General features: G+C 45.9%; 1 protein-coding gene across 3 annotated transcripts in view; it reads right to left on the minus strand.

Annotated features, from left to right (window-relative positions):
• EBF1 (EBF transcription factor 1) overlaps nt 1–18,488 on the minus strand; it is a 368,807-nt gene that overhangs the window by 77,617 nt on the left and 272,702 nt on the right. For 2 of the 3 annotated variants that reach the window (XM_049775713.1, XM_049775712.1), the window contains exon 9: nt 16,677–16,807. In XM_049775713.1, the coding sequence (XP_049631670.1) occupies nt 16,677–16,807 (131 nt within the window). Of the gene's footprint in view, nt 1–16,676; nt 16,811–18,488 lie in introns of all 3 variants that reach the window. The other variant, XM_049775711.1, reaches the window with a different exon arrangement.

Here is an 18,488-nt window from a genome sequence, read left to right on the forward strand (position 1 = left end):
AAGAATGATGCTTGGGAGTGCTGGGGGACCATATATATGCAGTTGTAAACTCCTTCCCTGTGGGGCCAGAGAGAAAGTGTTGTGGGTAGGGCATTTGCCTTGTAAATGGAACCTGGTTCCATCTCTAAAAACCTGAGAATGCCAGAAGTGATTCCTGAGTACAGAGTCAGAAGTAACCCCTAAACACCTCTGGGTGTGGACCCCAAACCAAAATCCAAACCAAATCAAAACAAAAAACAGTCCTTCCCTGCTCTATTACTTCACCATCCCCAATGCAAATGTTTTGCCCCAAGGAACACAAGTCACCCTCAAAAAAATGCCCGTGGGACCTGACTAGTCCAAAGTCCAGTTGAGGTGGGGGAGGCAAGCAATAGGAGAAAGTCTCTACTGGTGAACTGATGCAAAGCAATTCTGCCTAATGTGTCTTCTGAAGCACAAAGAGAATGCCTTCTGCATACCCTGCCCTTTACTTAGCAATTACCAGGCCGAGGCCTCAGCCCTGGTGCTTGAGGTCTCATGGGACTGTCTGCAGATACTGAATATTCAGGGCAGCCTGCTCGGGGTTCCCCCTGGAGGCAGAGCTCATGACTACAAGGCTAAAGGCTTACCCTTGAAAAGCATACTGTGTACTTAACACTATGTCCTTTTGCACTGAGATTCTCACAAACTGCAGTGTATTTTCTGAGATGAGCAAAGTGGTCACCTGGAATACACCATAAGGTGCCTTGATACATTCAGAAAAGCCCTAGAGGACTTATGAGGTCTGATGGCTGCCACTGCCCTGCACTTCCCCTTCTCAGCCTCCCACCCCCCATGTTAAATAGCCCCAGAGAACTCAGGCTATGTGCTGCTTGTTTCTTATTTATATTCTTTGCCTGTCCTCCAGGAAAGCTTTGCACCTTCCAAGCCCCTCTTCTGATTAGCAAGGAGGAAGGCCAGGAGGAGGGCATGTTCTGCTTTCTGGAAACACAATGCAGGAACCGGAAGCAGGGCAAGATGGAGCATCTTCCCAACCAGGCCGTCTCTACCACCACCGCTGTGGTGAGAGTGGCTGAGTGACTGGCAGGCACACGCTGTGTAGCCAAGCATGTCATAGGCCGACACCAGCTTGGTGGGGACAACGCCTGAATTACTGTGCTCTACTTCTCTCCCACTTCCCTCCCCACACATAGAAATAGAATCTTAGCATATTTAAGTGGTTGGCACAAGCTCATCCTGGCTGAACAGGAGGGTATAAGAAAAAAAGAGAAACAGGTAAAACAAATGCCTTCTTTTGGGGGGAAGTGGCACACTAGACCGTGCTCAGGATTTACTCTTGATTCTGAGCTCAGGAATCACATCTGGTGGTCCTCGGGGTCCATATGGGATGCCAGCAACAGATAGAATCCAGGTCAGCCATGGGCAAGACAAGCACCCTGCCAACTGTGCTATCACTCTGGCCCTCTTTTTCTAATCCCAGAGCAGAAATCACATCTAGAAAATGTTCAGCTCCTCCCTCAGCACATTTTGGCAGAGACCTGGCTTTTCTTTCCCTCAGGGTTCCTGAGCCCAGCGCTGGTATGGCAGTCCCAAAATTGGTACACTGTCCCTCAAGTGGCACTGCCTGGCATTGAGGGCTATGCAGGATGTGGCGACATTGACTCACAAGTGAATTTAGGGGACCTAACAGCCAGGGAGAAATGCATTTCAAAAATGGGAAATTATTAGCAACCCAATCAATGGAGGGGGAAGCTTATGAGTCAGAGAACATACTCACTCAGGAGTCAGTATACCAAGAAAATGGTCTCTGGACTTCCTGAATTAATTTAATTCATTCTGAGAATACTACTTTGCCTGAGGGAGAGAGCTTGGGAAACTCAAAATTTTCCCCCCACCCTGTTCTTCATCTTAATCCAGCATTCTTGCCAGGGTAAAGTCCTCCATGTTTCTAAGGCCAAGCCTAGAGATGCATTTCTGGACATGATCCTCACTAGGCAGTAAGGTTAAGGGCCGCCTCCAGTGCTGGCGCCCCACTTTTGTGGCTTCCGATGGGAGATAGCCTTTAACTTCCATCCATAACAAAGCATAAGCCTCTCTGAATACTGCAGAGAACCACACTTAAATCACCAGGAGAAACACTGGCGATTACTTGCAATCAATCTTCAAGTGGCACAAAAGTCCAGAGTCACATGGCTTATGAAAGGGACCTCCTTACACTAGGATTAGTTTCCCAAACTGTCCCAACCCCAGAAAGACCCCATCTGGCAAAGAGGAATGAAGAACACAGAGAATCTGAGCAAATGCCCTTGTTGCCCCCAGCGCTGCCATGCTGTGGTGCCACACTCACTCTATCTGTGCAAAGTCAGAAAATGATGTGTTCAGTCTATCTTCCAAATGTTTTCTCTCTTTTAAAAGTAGTAATTGATTTAAAAATGTTTTAAATGATTGAGATACTGTGATTACAATATTGTCAGTGACGGTTCCCATGTGCCTAATTCCAACATCACACCTCTCCATACTGTACTCCCACCCCCCAAAGACTCCATTGCCCCTCACTCTCACTCCTCCCCATAAACCCAGATGTGTGAACCAATTTCTCTATGTGTTGCCTTTGGCCCCTGCTGTTCCTTTGCTGTGTGTCTTTAACTCCCACCAATGAGAGATTTTTCTGGATCTGTCCCTTTCCTACTCATTGACTTTACTCATCATGGTATCATCTAGTCCCTTTCATATTGCTGCAAATTGCAGCATCTTCTTCTTTCTTAGGGCCACATAGTAATTCACTCTGTATATTGGCCACAATTCCTTGATCTGTGCACCTGCAGTTTGGAATCTGGGTTATTTTTACTATTCTGGCTATTGTTCTAAGCACTGCAATGAACGTGGGTGTGTGTGGAACCTTTCAATGAGCATCACAGCAGTCATTTATAAGGAAGCTATGTCATGGCTGCTACAGGAAAGTCAACATGCCCTGCCAATAGGTGATGGTTTTGTCAGTGACCATGTCAAAGCGAACACAGTGAAGTCACACTTAAGAATCCTGAAAAAGCCACTGGAACTTTTGTTGGTATTGTACATTCCAGAACTCTCGTCCCAACTGCATTTCTCTCAGAATGAAGGTCAGAACAAGTAACAGAGAACTCAAAGGAGTTTCTTCCTGTACGTATGCGATTGGGTTCTACTTAATAACTGGGTCTAGTCAACCTGCTGTCCCTCAGGGTCCATGCCTTTACTCTAGCACTCTGCTCCTTGGTGACAGGATAGACCTGCTCTTAGAACCTGCTAAAATCACACACCAGGTACACTGCATTGAGTAAGTCCCTTCCAGAGACCCTTGCATTTGACACTTCCCTCTCCTGTCTCAGAGGTCCCCATTTCCTTCACTGAGGTGACAGGAACTCTGAAACCAGGGACTTACAGAGTGAGATGATCTGCACCAGATTTCCAGGATGTGCACCCAGAAACAGAGTAAAGGTCAGGTAGCTTGGAATGGCTAGCATGCCAGGTAGAAAAACTTCCCTCCATCCCACACACATGTCTCCCAGAGCTCTCCTCAGATTCCCCTCTCAGATCCCACTCCGCTTGTTGGTTCACCCATGGTCTTTCTGCCACTATGTCCAGAGAATATCTAACAGAGTTATGCTCTGTTTTGTTTCTTCCATTTCTGTTGTTGCATCAGTGATGCTCAGGGCTTACTCCTGGCTCTGCACTACGTATCAGTCTTGGTGATGCTTAAGGGATCATACGGGATGCAAGTGCTCTTGCCACTGAAATATTACTCTGGCCCCACCTTCTCTGTCTTCTCTCTTTTGCCATTTATTTTTTGAGTCAACCCATTAGCTGGGCCATCTTGGCTAGCTGGTGGCCAAGTCTATACCTGTACTTGATCCACTTTGGCCAAGAACAGGCTTTCACTGGGGACACCGTGTCATCAGCTCCCTAAGCTCCTTTTACCACCTCTCTCCCCATCAGCCATCACTGTCCTCTGCTTCCTGCCCATAGCCTGGCCTAGCTCCTGGACTCCTTCTGTCTGTTACGGTAATTCAGCCTTTGAATCATTCAATTTTCTTGCCACCTGTCTCCTTTCAGTTATGCACTCACTGTACCCTACACACACACACATCTTGACTGTCCAGGACTAAACAGGACCCAGGAAAGTCTTCTATACTCCTGCTTTCTTCCTCAAAGCATTTTCCTCCAGTACAACCTCATTCAAACTGTCCAAATTCTTCAGTTTATGGTCAGGGTGGTTTCCCCACATCCTAAACTTACTCCCTACCTGGCTTTCCCACATTGTACATAAGACCCACACCTGCCTGTGTTATTTTTACTTGTGGCCCCCTTGAACTATCTTAAAACCCTATAGGGGGTCCCATTGAGAAATGCCTTCCTAAAGCAGAGATTTGCAACCTGCAGGAGTCTCCGCCCTATCTCCACACCACAGCTGTGTGTTGGCGGATGAACACATATGGATAATTCCAAACTACTTCTGTGTAACAATATTTTACCCAAGAAAATAGATTTTTTCCAATAATTTAATTTTACAGATCAGACAGAAACTTTTACAGATCAGACAGGATTTCTACTACCTTCTTATTCTTGGCCTCTTCAGCTGACTCTTCTCAGCCCTGTCTGAAAAACCCACTAACATGGAGTCTGCTAATGGAGTACAGGGCATGCAGTGCTTTCCAAAGCTTCTCAGAAGGTACAGAGACTCACTGGACCTGGGGGTGCTGGTCCCCTGGGGGTCTGCTGCATCGATTTCTATTTAAGAGGGGCGAAGGGAGAGATTCTGAAGATTTGGGTCCAATAAGGATAGAATGAATAAAGGAAACAACTAAGAAGGCCATGCTTAGACAGTGACCATGAAACAAGTACACCAGGCATTTGTTTTAAGCTTGATGGTGGGAGACAGACTATCTTTTTGCACTGTGCATTGCCATGTACCCGGACATCTATGGGTATGGGAAACAGCTAGAGGAAGAAACCATCATACAGTGCCTGCTTTTACTGCAGATACAGAAATAAAATCAAGATCTGCATGTGGCCAGCGCAGAATGAAGAGGTTCACCTTGCAGAGCCCTGCAGGCTAGCAGGACTGAAGCCGAGTCCAGGGAAGGGGGCTGGCCCTGGCTAGTACAACAGGCAACAAGGGTGGGTCTTCCTGCCACAGTTCGCCATGGACCCAAAACAACTGTGCAGGCCTGCAATGCCTCCTCTTTCCTGATCCCTATACAAGGGCAGGCATGACTGGCGGGGGGCCCCGAGAAAAGCAGAAATCCTGAGGGTCATGGAGGACGATGGAGACTGGGGGGAATGGAGTACTGTGGAGAATGGGGGAACACAGAGCACTATGGAAGATGGGAAGCACAAAGTACTCTGGAGGACGAGGGAGCAAAGAGCACTGCGGAGAATGGAGGGAACACAGCACTGTGGAGGTCTTGGGGACACAGGGGACTGCTCAAAGTAGAAGTGACATTGCAGAGAGAGCTGCAGAATTTACAGGCCAAGGCTCAGGTATACAAAAGACAGTTCTCCACCTCAGCTGGCCTGGAAGATGAGTCCTTCCTGGTACATACTTGATGTGCCAGGGTTTCCAATGGCCCTGGAAACATGGCAGAAATGTGCAGGGTAGGGGTGGGAGACAGGGCCAGGGTGGGCAGTCCTCTTACTGGCAGCCACATGTGTTATCTGGGTCTTGAACTGACCTTATGGACAGAGCCCATGAACTCTAGAGCACACAGTAGCAAAGCTCTTTTCCAAATTCGGGCCCTGGGAGCAGCAAATACAGGTGTGGAGTCTGTTGTGGCTGAAAAGGGGAGCCACAGGCTGGGAGAGAAAGGAGAGGGTGTCCTTTCCCTCCTTTTCTCTGATGTCCAGGCTGCTGGACATCGGGAAGAAGCTTTCTCTGCTCCCCTTGAGGTCTGGGCACAGGTGGGCACTCAGCCAAACCTCCCTCATCACTCATCGGCCAGCTGAGTGGAAGTTCCTAGAAAAAGGTACCAAAAACAGTTGCAAAGATGAACACCGTTACCTGCTTGCCAAGCTACAGGACCAGATGAAAGCAACACAATTGAGTTTCAAGCTACAAAGTCCAAAGACCCGGGCATGGTTTGTTTCCAGAATGAAGATTTCATACTTTGGGTCTGAATCACTTTCAACACAAAGACAGACAAAATCCCAAACAAGCCAAGACTTAAGAAAAGACAGGAAAAAAAAATACCTTCACTGAAAAATAGTGAACACGAGTGGGTGACAGAGGCTTCAAAGAACCTCTGGGTGAATCCATACAGGCCCCACCAGGTTCATTGGACCTCAGTTTACCCACTTCACACTGCACTGGCTCTCCATGACTTCAGGGGATGGTGGTGCTGGTAATAATGTTAAATATGCTGTGTTTGGGCAGAGCTTCTCTAGGGGCCCTAAAGCACTTTCCAGATTAAGTTTTTAATTGATGCATTAATAACCCTCACAGCACTCCCCCTCCTCCTCAATTAGGATAATAATATCCATCTCTTTTGAGACAGGCAGGGGTGCTGAGTGATGGACACAAAGCAGACACTTAAATAAGGAAACTGTAACATGAAAGCATAATTAAAGCTGGGAAAGCAAATTGGCTCTGGGTTTTTAAAGTGACCACCCCGCCCTGGAACGTTCATTCCTCTGTTGTGGTCAAATGTGGCATGTGCAAACCTGTAGGTCAGTTTTCCATAAGTTCCCACAGAAAGTGGAAACACGGGGAGTGGATGTTGGCAATCATCAACCTAACAGGGCCTGCTTAGAGCTTCCTCCCATGTTCACACCACACAGGGCCACTGCCCCCCAGCAGTGCAGAGCTCTGTGGACTGACAAAAGTCATGCTCCAGGCCCAAAGACAGGGTCTCCTTTCTCCAGGAGCCCAGGAGAAGGTGGCCAGACACACGTTTCACAATCACCCCAGAGACCTTATATCTTTGTGAGAAAATAGTTGGTTTGACCAACTGTATGGGATAACATAGATTCCAGAAGGCCACAAGCCTGCCTACAATGACATCAGAAACCTTGCAAAGCCAAGGGTAACTGTCCTTGTGCTCCTCAGTCATTGCTGACCCCCAGACAGGGACCATCCTCCTTGTCACATTTCTGAGCACTGGTGAGAGAGGAGTGGAGAATACACATCACCACACTGTCCTTCACATAGGGAACCCAGGTCCCCAAATGATCCTATGCAACCCATCTCCATAAGGAAGCTACTTTGAATCTAGCAATTATCTTGAGGACCACTGTGATTGTTCTACAGAGAGCTGCCTATAGCTAGTGCCAATCAGTAGGATAAAAGTCCTCTAAAATCCCTTATGAATCTATATTTCTTAAAACATAAATTGAAAAATCAATACACAATTAAAAAAATTTAATTAAAAATATTACCCCATTCAGCAGGCTCACTGAATACATAATTTGGGGGACTCCTAAATTGTGCTCAGGGCATCCATGGTCCCCTCCTAACAATTCTAGGCCAATTTACCAGGAAGTTCAAAGCACTGTTGGCTTCAAAGATGGTGCTCAGAGCTCTTCCAGAGCTATGCTCAGATGTGCCCAGAGGACCCTGTGAGGCCAGGGATCAAATGAGGGGTGGGACTAATCTCCAAAAGCTTCCCGGCTGTCACAATGCATTTATGAGATTCATTGTTAATTTTTTGGATGGAGACATTAAGCCTGCCCCTCAATCAATGCAGCTAATTGTAAACAAATAAATAAAATAAAACAATATAATATGAATATATACACACATACACATATATATTAACAAGAACACCTTTCAAAATAGCAGATTTGGAAGAGAAGATCTGATGTAAACATGTGGGATTTCAAATACCTTGGTTTTGTGGGTTTATTTATTTACTTTATGGTAACTTATTTTTTACATAAACTTTACTCTCTGGCTCTCCTCCCAAGATGTAAATCTCACACCCCATGGCAGACTTGTCTGCACCCTGACCATCTGGGAGCAGGGAAAGCACAGAACCTTCTAGAGACAGGTTTGAGTCTCCTCTCCCCCATAAACTCCATCCCTCATGAGCTCCTCCTCGAAGTCAGATTCCCTATTCTTAGGCAGGAAGGGACACAGTGTCCTCATCGGCTTGGTCGAGAGACTGTGTTTGCTACTTTGAAAACTAACATACAAACATATGAAACTAACCATGAAAACTAACAAACTAAACTAACTATACGAGAATATGTATGGTCAAGACCAAGGTTTGCCAACTGATTTAATGATCAGCAGGGATGAATCTTGGTAGAGGGAAGTAATTAGAAAAGGGAAATTTAGAAGGCAGAAGACTAAAGCCACATACTGAATCTACCTCCCCCTCCAAAAGACTTTTAGGACAGATTTTTTTTTCCTAATGAATAGAAAGAAAAAGCTATGTGATGCCCCTCACAGTGGGGGATGCTCTGTGGTCTTGAACCATGCAAACTGGCACCTACCTGTCTCTCCTCATAGGACTGAAGTTTGCATGGGTGACTCCAAACCATCAAGCCTGCAGCAGACATGCTCTGGCCCCGAATTGGCCAGGATCTTGGTACACCCTTGCTGGTCTAGAACATGCAGGATCTAGCTGTCCTCTTTTCCCACTTGAGTTGGGCCACTGTTTTCTCCACAGTCAGAGTGTGCCACCCTGTGCCACCCCAGGCTCCTTTTCAGCCCTCCATGCCAAGCTACCAGTGAACTTCCTTTGAACCCACAGTGGTAGGAAAAAATCCATCCACTGTAAGCTGGTGAAAAATGACCAATTTAGGGAGGCCCAGGGTTGCTGTGCTCTAGACCCAGTCCTTCCTTCCTATGCATGCTCAGTGTTGGAGGGTTGAAGTCTTTAGTAATACTCTTCCCTAAAGAATTTCTTAGTAAGTGATCAAGAGAGATCTGGGTTCAAGCCCAAGCTTTGCAAATTAGCAGCTGTGGGACCTTTGGAAAAACCCCTCAGTTGCTCTGACCTTCAATTCCACCTTTGGGAAGGAGTGGGACAGGGAGGACGGGCTTACTATCTGCTTTTAGCTTTATTAGAGGCATTAATTAGCAATGCCTGGAATGACATCAGGAGCGGGTCTCATTTGACAGCAGTCACTGAAAAAGTGTTTGGTTTTATTACTACTTAATCCTCACCATGGCCAAGAGATTTACAAGAAGGCATTCATGTGCTTCCTTGTTTCAAGTAAGTATATCTAAATTTCAAGTACTTACCACCACATGCATTAATCAAAACTAAACTGCAACCTATCTGCTGCAGGACATTTTAAAGCCTCATGGAAAACAAGGAAGGGAAGATGAAGGAAAAGTAGAGGCAAAAATGGCTTTCACTGACTCCTGAGACAATCGAAGCTCTAGTCTACACTGCAGGAGATGGAGCTGAATTTAGTGCATGTCCTGCCTGCCTCTAAATCCCAGTTATTAAAGACAGACTGTTAGGGAATCAAGAAAATAAGAAAGTCTCCACTACCTGCAACTGTGAAGAACAATTTCACAAACAAAAATAGCAATTTCCAGACCTAACAGACAGGATGCATGTACTGCAGAGCACAGGACAGACAATCCACCCAGAGTTCCTGGGGGTGCTGAGACCCCCACAGTGTGCCTGGCACTCAGAATGGTGGCTGATGAAGGCAGGAGCCTTGGAACAGGCCTGAGTTCTACACCAGGAGCTATGGGCACAGGGACTAGGGAGTCAGTGAAGGCTATCTGAGGAAGGAGGATCTCAGGTAGCTCTTCTACATCCACACTAAGGGCACACAGGGCAACTGTTTTTCCCAAAAAGGTAGCCCAGTGTGAATTCACATCCAATCCCTGTTCAGGTTGTAAATGCAGCACACCTCCGTACACCCTTTCTGAATCCCATGCATGCATCCCTCAATACCAATAAAGCAACTATCTGAAAAAGTCACCACAAAGTCCTTTTCACTATCCCATCATTTTCAATGGAGAGGACAGACTTTAAGTGCTGTAGTCCTTAAAAATAAAAATTCAGACTAAGGCATCTTTAGGAATAAAGAGAGCATGGCCGTAACTTTGCAACTATATTTAAAAGGCCATTAGACTATTTTTAATCTGTATTTTAAAATATGCTGGCTCATTTAGAAATGATTCTCCATAAACTACTTGTGCTTGAAAGCTGCTCTTCAAAATTGTATTCAACACTTAATGCCACCAATACAGACTATGCATTCTTGACAAATAAAGTTTGCAGCTTTTCTCAAAGCACACTCCATCTACAAGGTCAATACCAGCTTTGCAACTCTGCAAAACAGGCAAAATGAATTAGTTTAAACCCATGCATTTAATTACTTTGAACATGTGTGCATCCAAATTTCAATATAGGCTAAAACAAGTAACATTACTTTGTCCTGTACATGTATTTTGTGAAAGAGATACTATATTGAGGTATTGCCTTACTACAAATTTGTTGTTGTTGTTGTTGTGTTGTTTGTTTGGGGGTCACATTTGTCTTTGCTCAGAGTTTACTCCTGGCTCTGCGGTCAGGGATCACTTCTGGTAGGCTGGGAGACCCTCTGGGGTGCCAAGAAATCAGGAAATCAAACCCCCAGTGGTTACATACAAGGTAAGAGCCTTACCATCTGCATCATGATGCTAGCCCCTTCATTTTCTTTTTGATCTAATAGACTGCACACAGGAAACAGAGTCTAAATGCCAATTGTGCATGGAACCTGGAGGAAGTTGAGCACAGATAAAGAAGTGGGTTGGAAAACTCTGGAATTACTGCGACAATGTCTGGCCTGAGAGAGTCAAATGAGTGTGAGGGTCATTCAGGGAGAATGGGCTGAAATTGCAGCATTAACAGCAAGTGAGTGCCCAGGACAAGTTCTGAGTATCCTCTGTAATCTCCCTTCTTCTCTTTTAGAATAAAACAAATGTGCTGTGGCCCAGAGAGATAGCACAGTGGTGTTTGCCTTGCAAGCAGCCGATCCAGGACCAAAGGGGGTTGGTTCGAATCCCGGTGTCCCATATGGTCCCCCGTCCTGCCAGGAGCTATTTCTGAGCAGACAGCCAGGAGTAACCCCTGAGCACCGCCGGGTGTGGCTCAAAAACCAAAAACCAAAAAAAAAAAAAAAAAAGAATAAAACAAATGTGCTGAATAACTGGAAAGGTTCCTTCAAGCACTCAATACATGGTTTATTAAAAAACCAAGGCCTGGAAAGAGTCCAGAGGGGCCTGAGGGAATGAGAGGCAGCCTGTCCATTCTCAAATATCCCAGAGAAATAAACACAGTGCTTACATGCAATCCTTCCCTCTATGGATGTGTGCAATTGTGTGCAGGAAAATGATGCAGCAACCCTACTCCAAGATGACTATCCAACATTATGCAAACACTAACTTAGAAAGACCCTTGCATTGTTTACAACAGACCATCTCTGGTAGAAACTGAAGGCCAAAGACAGAGGTGTATGTAAAGAAGCTGAGTGGAATATCACTTGGTTGCAAGAAAAGATGAGATTTGCCTTTCACAAAAAAAATCCCTGACTGCAGGGATTACACTCAGTAAAATGAGGAGGAAAACAGATACTGTTGATCTCTCTCATATGTAGAAAATAATGAAACAAAGCAAAGGAAAAGATGAACCAAATCAAACCCTCAAATCTAAAGCGTTGTTGTTGTTGTTGTTGTTGTGTTGTTTGTTTGGGGGTCACACTTGTCTTTGCTCAGAGTTTACTCCTGGCTCTGCAGTCAGGGATCACTTCTGGTAGGCTGGGAGACCCTCTGGGGTGCCAGGAAATCAGGAAATCAAACCCCCAGTGGTTACATACAAGGTAAGAGCCTTGTGTTCAGCAGAGAAAGAGGTGGGAGTGAGAGCCAAAGGTGGATGCAGCCCAGTGAACTGTGGGCACACACACTGATATTGTGACGGGGGAGGTGGTAGCCAATGTTTGAAGAGATCTGATTTTGACCTGTAATCCTAAATCAGATACAGTCTTGTAAACCAATCTGACATCATATCATCTGTTTCTTTAACATGTGGATCCCAGCAGCCAAATTCCAAGCAGTAAAGTCACTTCACAGTCCCAAACTGACAGCTCCCCAATTCCAGCCACCCATCGTTCTCACCCAGATGCTTTCCCATTCCTGGGAATGCTGCTGAAGAAACACATTCCTTTGTGTGGACATGGCAGCATGTGGCTGTGTGAGGCTAATGGGTTGGTACAGTGACAAAGCTGAACAGGCCCAGCCATCTTCAAATAGTGCTACCCTCCAAAATCCCCATGGTACGGCAAGCCAAGTGTGCACTGACTAGAACCAGATGCAGAGTTTGAGAGGAATTCTGTTCAAAGCCTCGCTGCATTCAAGAATCAGGGCTCCAAGCATTCCTGGTCTGATCTGAATAAGACAGCAAATATTTCAGATGCTCTCCTTTCTCCCTGGGCCCCATCACTTCATCACTGGATTTCAAGATTCTGCCTCATTAACTTGGAATCTGATTAAGCTTCAGCCATCGCTGATATAAGGTGATTCCCACATGAAAAGAGTTCTGGGGTCAGAAAAGTCTTGTGCAGGCCAAATACCCTCATTTTAAGTATTTAGGACATAATGGTGTCACAAATCTCTGCCAATGCCCAAAACAAGGACCTGCTGGATTTGACTCATCATTCCCCAAACATATGAAGGCAAACCATTTCCCTTCATCTTTCAGCAGGTAACTAAAGTCCAAAGTACCAATATGATACATAGAATCACCTGGAAGTTTCGTCTGGAATACAGCAACACTGTAGAACTAAGACTCAGTTTATATCAGACAGAAATTTGGAGAGAGAAAAAGTTGGCTGGAGATTTTAACAATAAAAAATTCAATTTTGTGGCCAATTAAAATATTTTTGAGGCTGTACAGAGAATCCTTCTGCAAAACAACTTGGCATTTGAGTTGGGCAAGTGTGTAAAAGAACAGGCTAGTGTAAGCAATTCTCTTTCCCCCTTGCTATCTCCAGGGAAGAGAAAACTCAAGACAAAAACAGTGATTAGGACTGAGCTTTAGTCTAAGGATCTGCTTCTCCACATGGGAAAACTGAGGTCCAGAGAACAAACTGGTCTGAAATGCAGATCCAATGATGAGTTAGTGGACATCTAGGTCACCCAACTGGTATTTGCACTGTCACCCAATTGTTCCTGTATACTCAGAGGAAGCAAACAATCCAGTATGTCCCTAGTGTGTCTCTGTCCCAGGAAACAATGGCAAGCATCAACCCTGTGCTTGATTATAACACCCTCTGAAAATATGTTTAAATCTTTGGGGGTACAGCAGGGTGAGGAGCATGGGAGTACTCATAAAATAATTTGATTTAGAAAAGGAAAGGAAGTACAGGTAGAGCAAAGAGGGAAGAGAAGCAGAGGGGACTGACCAAATTCCAGAGAAAACTGTAGGCTTCACCCAAATTTGGGAACACAATGGAAGCAGCAAGCAAGCAGCCCCAAGAGCCAGCACCCCCTTCCATCTCCCCAGGCCTCAGGGGTCATCAGTGAGCTCAACTCTACCGCTCATTTGCCAAAGAGGAAGAGAGCAGAGGAGGTAAATTAAGCCAGCCCTATTTTCTCTGCTCTCTTTAAAACTCTCGAGCTAAAAAAAGACTCCAAATAATGGTACTGGCTGCTAATCTGAAATGCACGCTCCGTGTGTCCTGGCCCGCCAGCTGCTTCTGGAGTGCTCTGGGCCATGGTGTGAGGAAACGAAGGAGAGATCAAAGTTGGCTTAAAATTAGAAGCACCAGGTCTTACAGGCAGCATTCCCTCCCCCAATGTGTGCCGGAGGTCCCAGGCCCTGGAGAGATTGGGCCCCACTCTAGAAATGAGGACCATAGTTGAGTAGAGACTCTCTGTGCCCATGCCTGGCCAAATGCCTCAGAAACCAGTGGACCTGCCATAGATATGCACAGCTGGGCCAGGAAAAACACCTCTAGCCCCTGCCATATCTGCCTGGTGAGTTGGCACAGGCCAGCAAGGGGACATGCATGACTGTGGGGAGCATGCACAGAGGCAGCTGTGAGGTGAGGTGAGATCTCAGGATGCACATGTGGGGCTGAGTCTAATTCAGGCGGACCCACTTGAAGGAGAGGAGGGGAACCCTGACTCTGCACTGTCTGAGTTCAAAACCTATCTCCACTTCTTGGTAAATGAGCAATGGGTGCACTTACCTGGGACTCCATTTCCTCCCCCTCAAAACAAGAAGCAGAGAGGGAAGAATAAGTGCCCCCAGATGTCAGTACAGAACCCTCAAAGGCAAAATCTTCTGAAGTGCTGGTACACCTGAGGCAGAAGTCAGAAGCCATTCTACTTTTTTCCTTACCACCATTTCCTCTGAGATGAGGGTTCTTTTTTTTTTTTTTAAGTAAAATCAGGGTATTTTTTAGGAATTCTGAAGAAGAGAGAGAATGAGTAACATGCTCAAGAAGAGAGCACAGTTTCTTTAAAGGCAGAGTCATGCCAGTGTTTGAGTATGAAATATGAAAGCCCACATCTGAAGAGGGAAGATGTGGTCACCAAGTGCACATAGTCCGGCAACACATATTTGCCAACATTCATGTTCTGACAGCATCCAATGGGGGTCTGCAGAGACAGCACCTAAGACTACAGACAGCGTAATGCTTTATCAAAGAGAATGTGCCAAGGTGACTTTATTTGGCCAAAACCACTGGCATGATTTGTCACTCCTTCTACAACTGCACCTCCTGGTTTCATCAGACATGTCGACCATCTCCTTATCACCCCCCCTTTAACTCCTTTGTGCATTGTTTGTTGGCACAGGTCAGCAAGGGGACATGCATGACTGTGGGGACCATGCATAGAGGCAAATGGCAACTGGTGGAGGTGCGGTGAGGTGAGACCTCAGGATGCACATGTGGGGCTGAGTCTAATTCAGGGGGAAATTATTTCTTTGGGGCAAATGCATATAGTTAAGCAAACCCCAGCACTTGGGTTCTCTGTCATATTTTGCTAGCAGGGTCCCTGCTTTTTTCACCAGTGACAAAGCCTCATAAGAGTAAATGCAAAAGCACCTGCACGGAGAGGCCTAAAGGAACATGGTGGATTTTCCTTCCCTCATCATTAGTCATGGCCTCCCTCTAATGTTGGCCCATTCGATGTCATGGGTACCTTCCCAGTCACAACCCACCAGGAAGCTTGAAGCAGAGCCCAGGTTTAGAAGAGCTCGAGGGAAGCGGGTTGCCAGCCTCATCCTCTCCAGTGACAGGGCCACGGTGAGGACAAGAGCCCACAAAACAGTCCTCTGTCCACACACCAGGGGATAGGTAGACATGATAGAAAGCTACCCAGTGGCTGATAGAGAATAGCTACTCAACCCAGTCCCCTTAAGGAAGAAGCAAAAGGTATTGAAGCTGCTATCACTGGAGAAAATGTTATGTATTTAGAGTCACCCTATACAGAGGAGCAGAAGAGGGCTGCTAAGACATGAGTGAGGATTGGAGGAATGTTGGGGAAGGGGAGGGAATTGCCTTGCTAGGACCATCCATGGCCTTTTCAGGCCCTTCAGATACATCTAATTAGAAATTAACCTGATCTGGGGCTGGAGTGATAGTCTTGTGGGGACAACACTTGCCTCGCATACCTGGTCTCAATCTCTGGCATCCCATATCGTCCCCTGAGCACTACATCCAGGAGTGATCCCTGAGTGTAGAGCCAGGAGTAACCCCTGAGGACTGCCAGGTATGATCCAAAAAATAAATAAATAAATAAACAAATCATCTGCCTTGGGGATAGGAAAATAGTACAGCCAGGTAAGGCACTTGTCAACCTGGGTTTGATCTCCAGGACCCCAGACAGTCCCCCAAGTACTGCAAGAAGTGATCCCTGAGCACAGAGCCAGGAGTAAGCTGTAAACATTGCCAGGTGTGCCTCCCTTCCAAAAAAGAGGAATTACCTGCTCTTAAGTTTTCCCCAAGGAGATCGAGATAGTAGGGGCCCCTGAAGAGAGAGAGAGAGAGAGCCTAACTAGCATCACAGAGCAGTCCCAACCTGAGTCCCTTTCCCTGACCTGTCAAGGGCATGCATGGTCTCTGTGGTCTCTCCCCTCTCCTGAGTATGGCAGGAGCCCCCAGAGTTGATGGGGGTGAAGGCAGAGCACAAATGGCCAAGATGAAGTTTTCCACAGGACTACGGGGGCTACTGTTGCTCCTTCTTTCTCACTCTACACAGGAGGAGGAAATGTCAATTCAGGGGTATTTCCTTTTCCAGGGGAGCGAGTATGCTACACTTACACCTGAACTGTAATCTGCTGGGCACCCCACTGGGGCCACCCTTGGATATGACCTTCTGAGAAGCCACTGACAACCTAAGAACCACTCAGATGTGGATAATGGCTATCAATTACACCGAGGTCCCTGCATTCCAGACAGAGGTGTTGCTGCCTGGCACACATGCACCCAAACTTTGCTCACCAGCAGCGATGGCATGACCTTCCCCCCAAGGCACACCCAAATGCAACACCAACAGAGAAACTCTGGTGGTGCCTGCAGGTTGGAAGTCCTTCCACTCCAAAGTCAGGCCTCCCTCCTGCTATGCCCTCACCCAATGCTTTCATGCCCCCCCCCAAGCTCCCCAGCAGTCTTGCCAACACCCTTTTGTTTCTCAAAAACCCGAGTGCAGCCAGTATCCACAGCAGGCGGCCAGAGCTGCCAGGAGACATGCATGCGCCAACAATGCCTACCTCACTCCAGACCAGCATGGTACCGAATATGACCTGCAGCCCGTCAAAGAAATTGTCCCCTATGATGATCACCGTGGCGCCTCCCGTCGTCCATCCTTCACTCGGGCTGATGGCTTTGATACAGGGAGTAGCTGCTTTTCAACACACATGAAAAAGAAAAGAAGTCCGTCGTTAGAACCCAACTTTAATGATGGGAGACTTGAGAAAAAGAAAGGGGGTAGGAAATCTTTTATCTTTTAACTAACAGCAAGTGCCTCAAGATCTCGGTACTTCCTAGCCTGAAACTGAGGGTGCGGTCTCTGCTTCTGGAAGTGTTCTTTCTTTTCATCGTTTCTCTTGACACACATTTTTTGCACCCAGATCATTTGTTCAGACCTGCACTCTCATGACATAAGACACAGAAGCAAAATTTAATTTCTGAACTGCTAAAGATGACAAAGAACAGAGGTGACTTTTCAAAAGGTGCCGGCTGGCTCAAAGGCATACAAACATAGCCAATGTACCTCCTGAAAAGAAAACCCATCAAGTTTTAAGACAAACGTTTTCAGTCCAAAGGGCAGTCTGGGAGAGAGAAGGCCAGAGCAGGAAATCAGCCTTGCTACATTCCTTCCCCTTGGAGCACTAGAGCAATGCTCCTCATGACAAATCCTGGGGACTATTGTCAGCCAATGCCATGACCCCCATTTCCCAGGCAAGCTAGGCGGGTCCATTCTAAATGAACCTTGGAAATGGGAAATGATCTGGGATTCCGAGCAGGCAGGAGGTGGTTTGGCCTGTGAGTCTGGCATACTTTCCATGGAACTTCTGGGCACATAAGTCCTTTAGGGGAGTTTCTGAGATATCAGAGAATACCCTGATGTGACCCAGGCTCCTGACTTGTCATTGTTAACTTTTGTTCTCATAATTGCACTTATCAACAGGGATAAAGTGAAATTCAAAAGCAAGGGGTCTAAAGTATGAGGAGAGAAAGCAAGACCTTCCCCTTTGTTCAAATTTTGAAAAGTGTCGAAGGCCAATTCTTTAAGTATCAGAGTATGAGAGCTGATGAAATAAAAACTGGCCAAAAATTAAAAATTAATTTTGTAAAATTTGACACCTCATCCTTTAACTTTTGCAACAAGCAGAGATTAAGTTCAGCTCAGGGGGACTGTTGCTAAATGCCCCCATCAAAACGAGTAGGATGGAGTCTGAGTTCCACTCAAGTTAACCTTATAAAAACTGTATAGAGAACTTTGGAAATATCCAAACTAAACATTTCATTTTGGCTGGATTCAGTAATGCATTCACAGTGAAACTGGGCATTTGCATGCCTTCTCTCTTTCACTTTTTTTTTTTTTTCAAAACAAAACAATTCATCAAGAAAACACAAGTGATTCATGACTTTAAATTTCTGGTCCAACTTCCAATCCACATGAAGGCAGCCACGAGCTTTCCATGGGAATCAGTTTTGGTCCTAAAGAGATTTTGTTTTGGATGCTCAATGCAAAACTAATAATAATAATAATTTCACTGCACAACAGATGATTGAGGATTCCCAAATCAATGGCAGAAGATGATGTATGATTCCAAGCAATTTATAAGAAAAATAAACTGCACTTAACTGTATAGAATTCTGAAAATAGAGGCAGTTTGGAGAAAAATCCTAACTAATATTTTTTACTTCCCAATCATTGGCTTCTAACTCAGGAGACTGAACCAGAGACTGGGAAGGTGCTGCTGGAAGGTCTCTGGTACTTCTGATCTGTGTCATGCCATATGTGGCCCTAATGCTCAGGGTGAGAGATCCAGCTACATTGTTCGGCATCTGTGTTT

This window comes from Suncus etruscus, chromosome 6, assembly GCF_024139225.1.
Source record: "Suncus etruscus isolate mSunEtr1 chromosome 6, mSunEtr1.pri.cur, whole genome shotgun sequence".
Lineage (NCBI taxonomy): Eukaryota > Metazoa > Chordata > Mammalia > Eulipotyphla > Soricidae > Suncus > Suncus etruscus.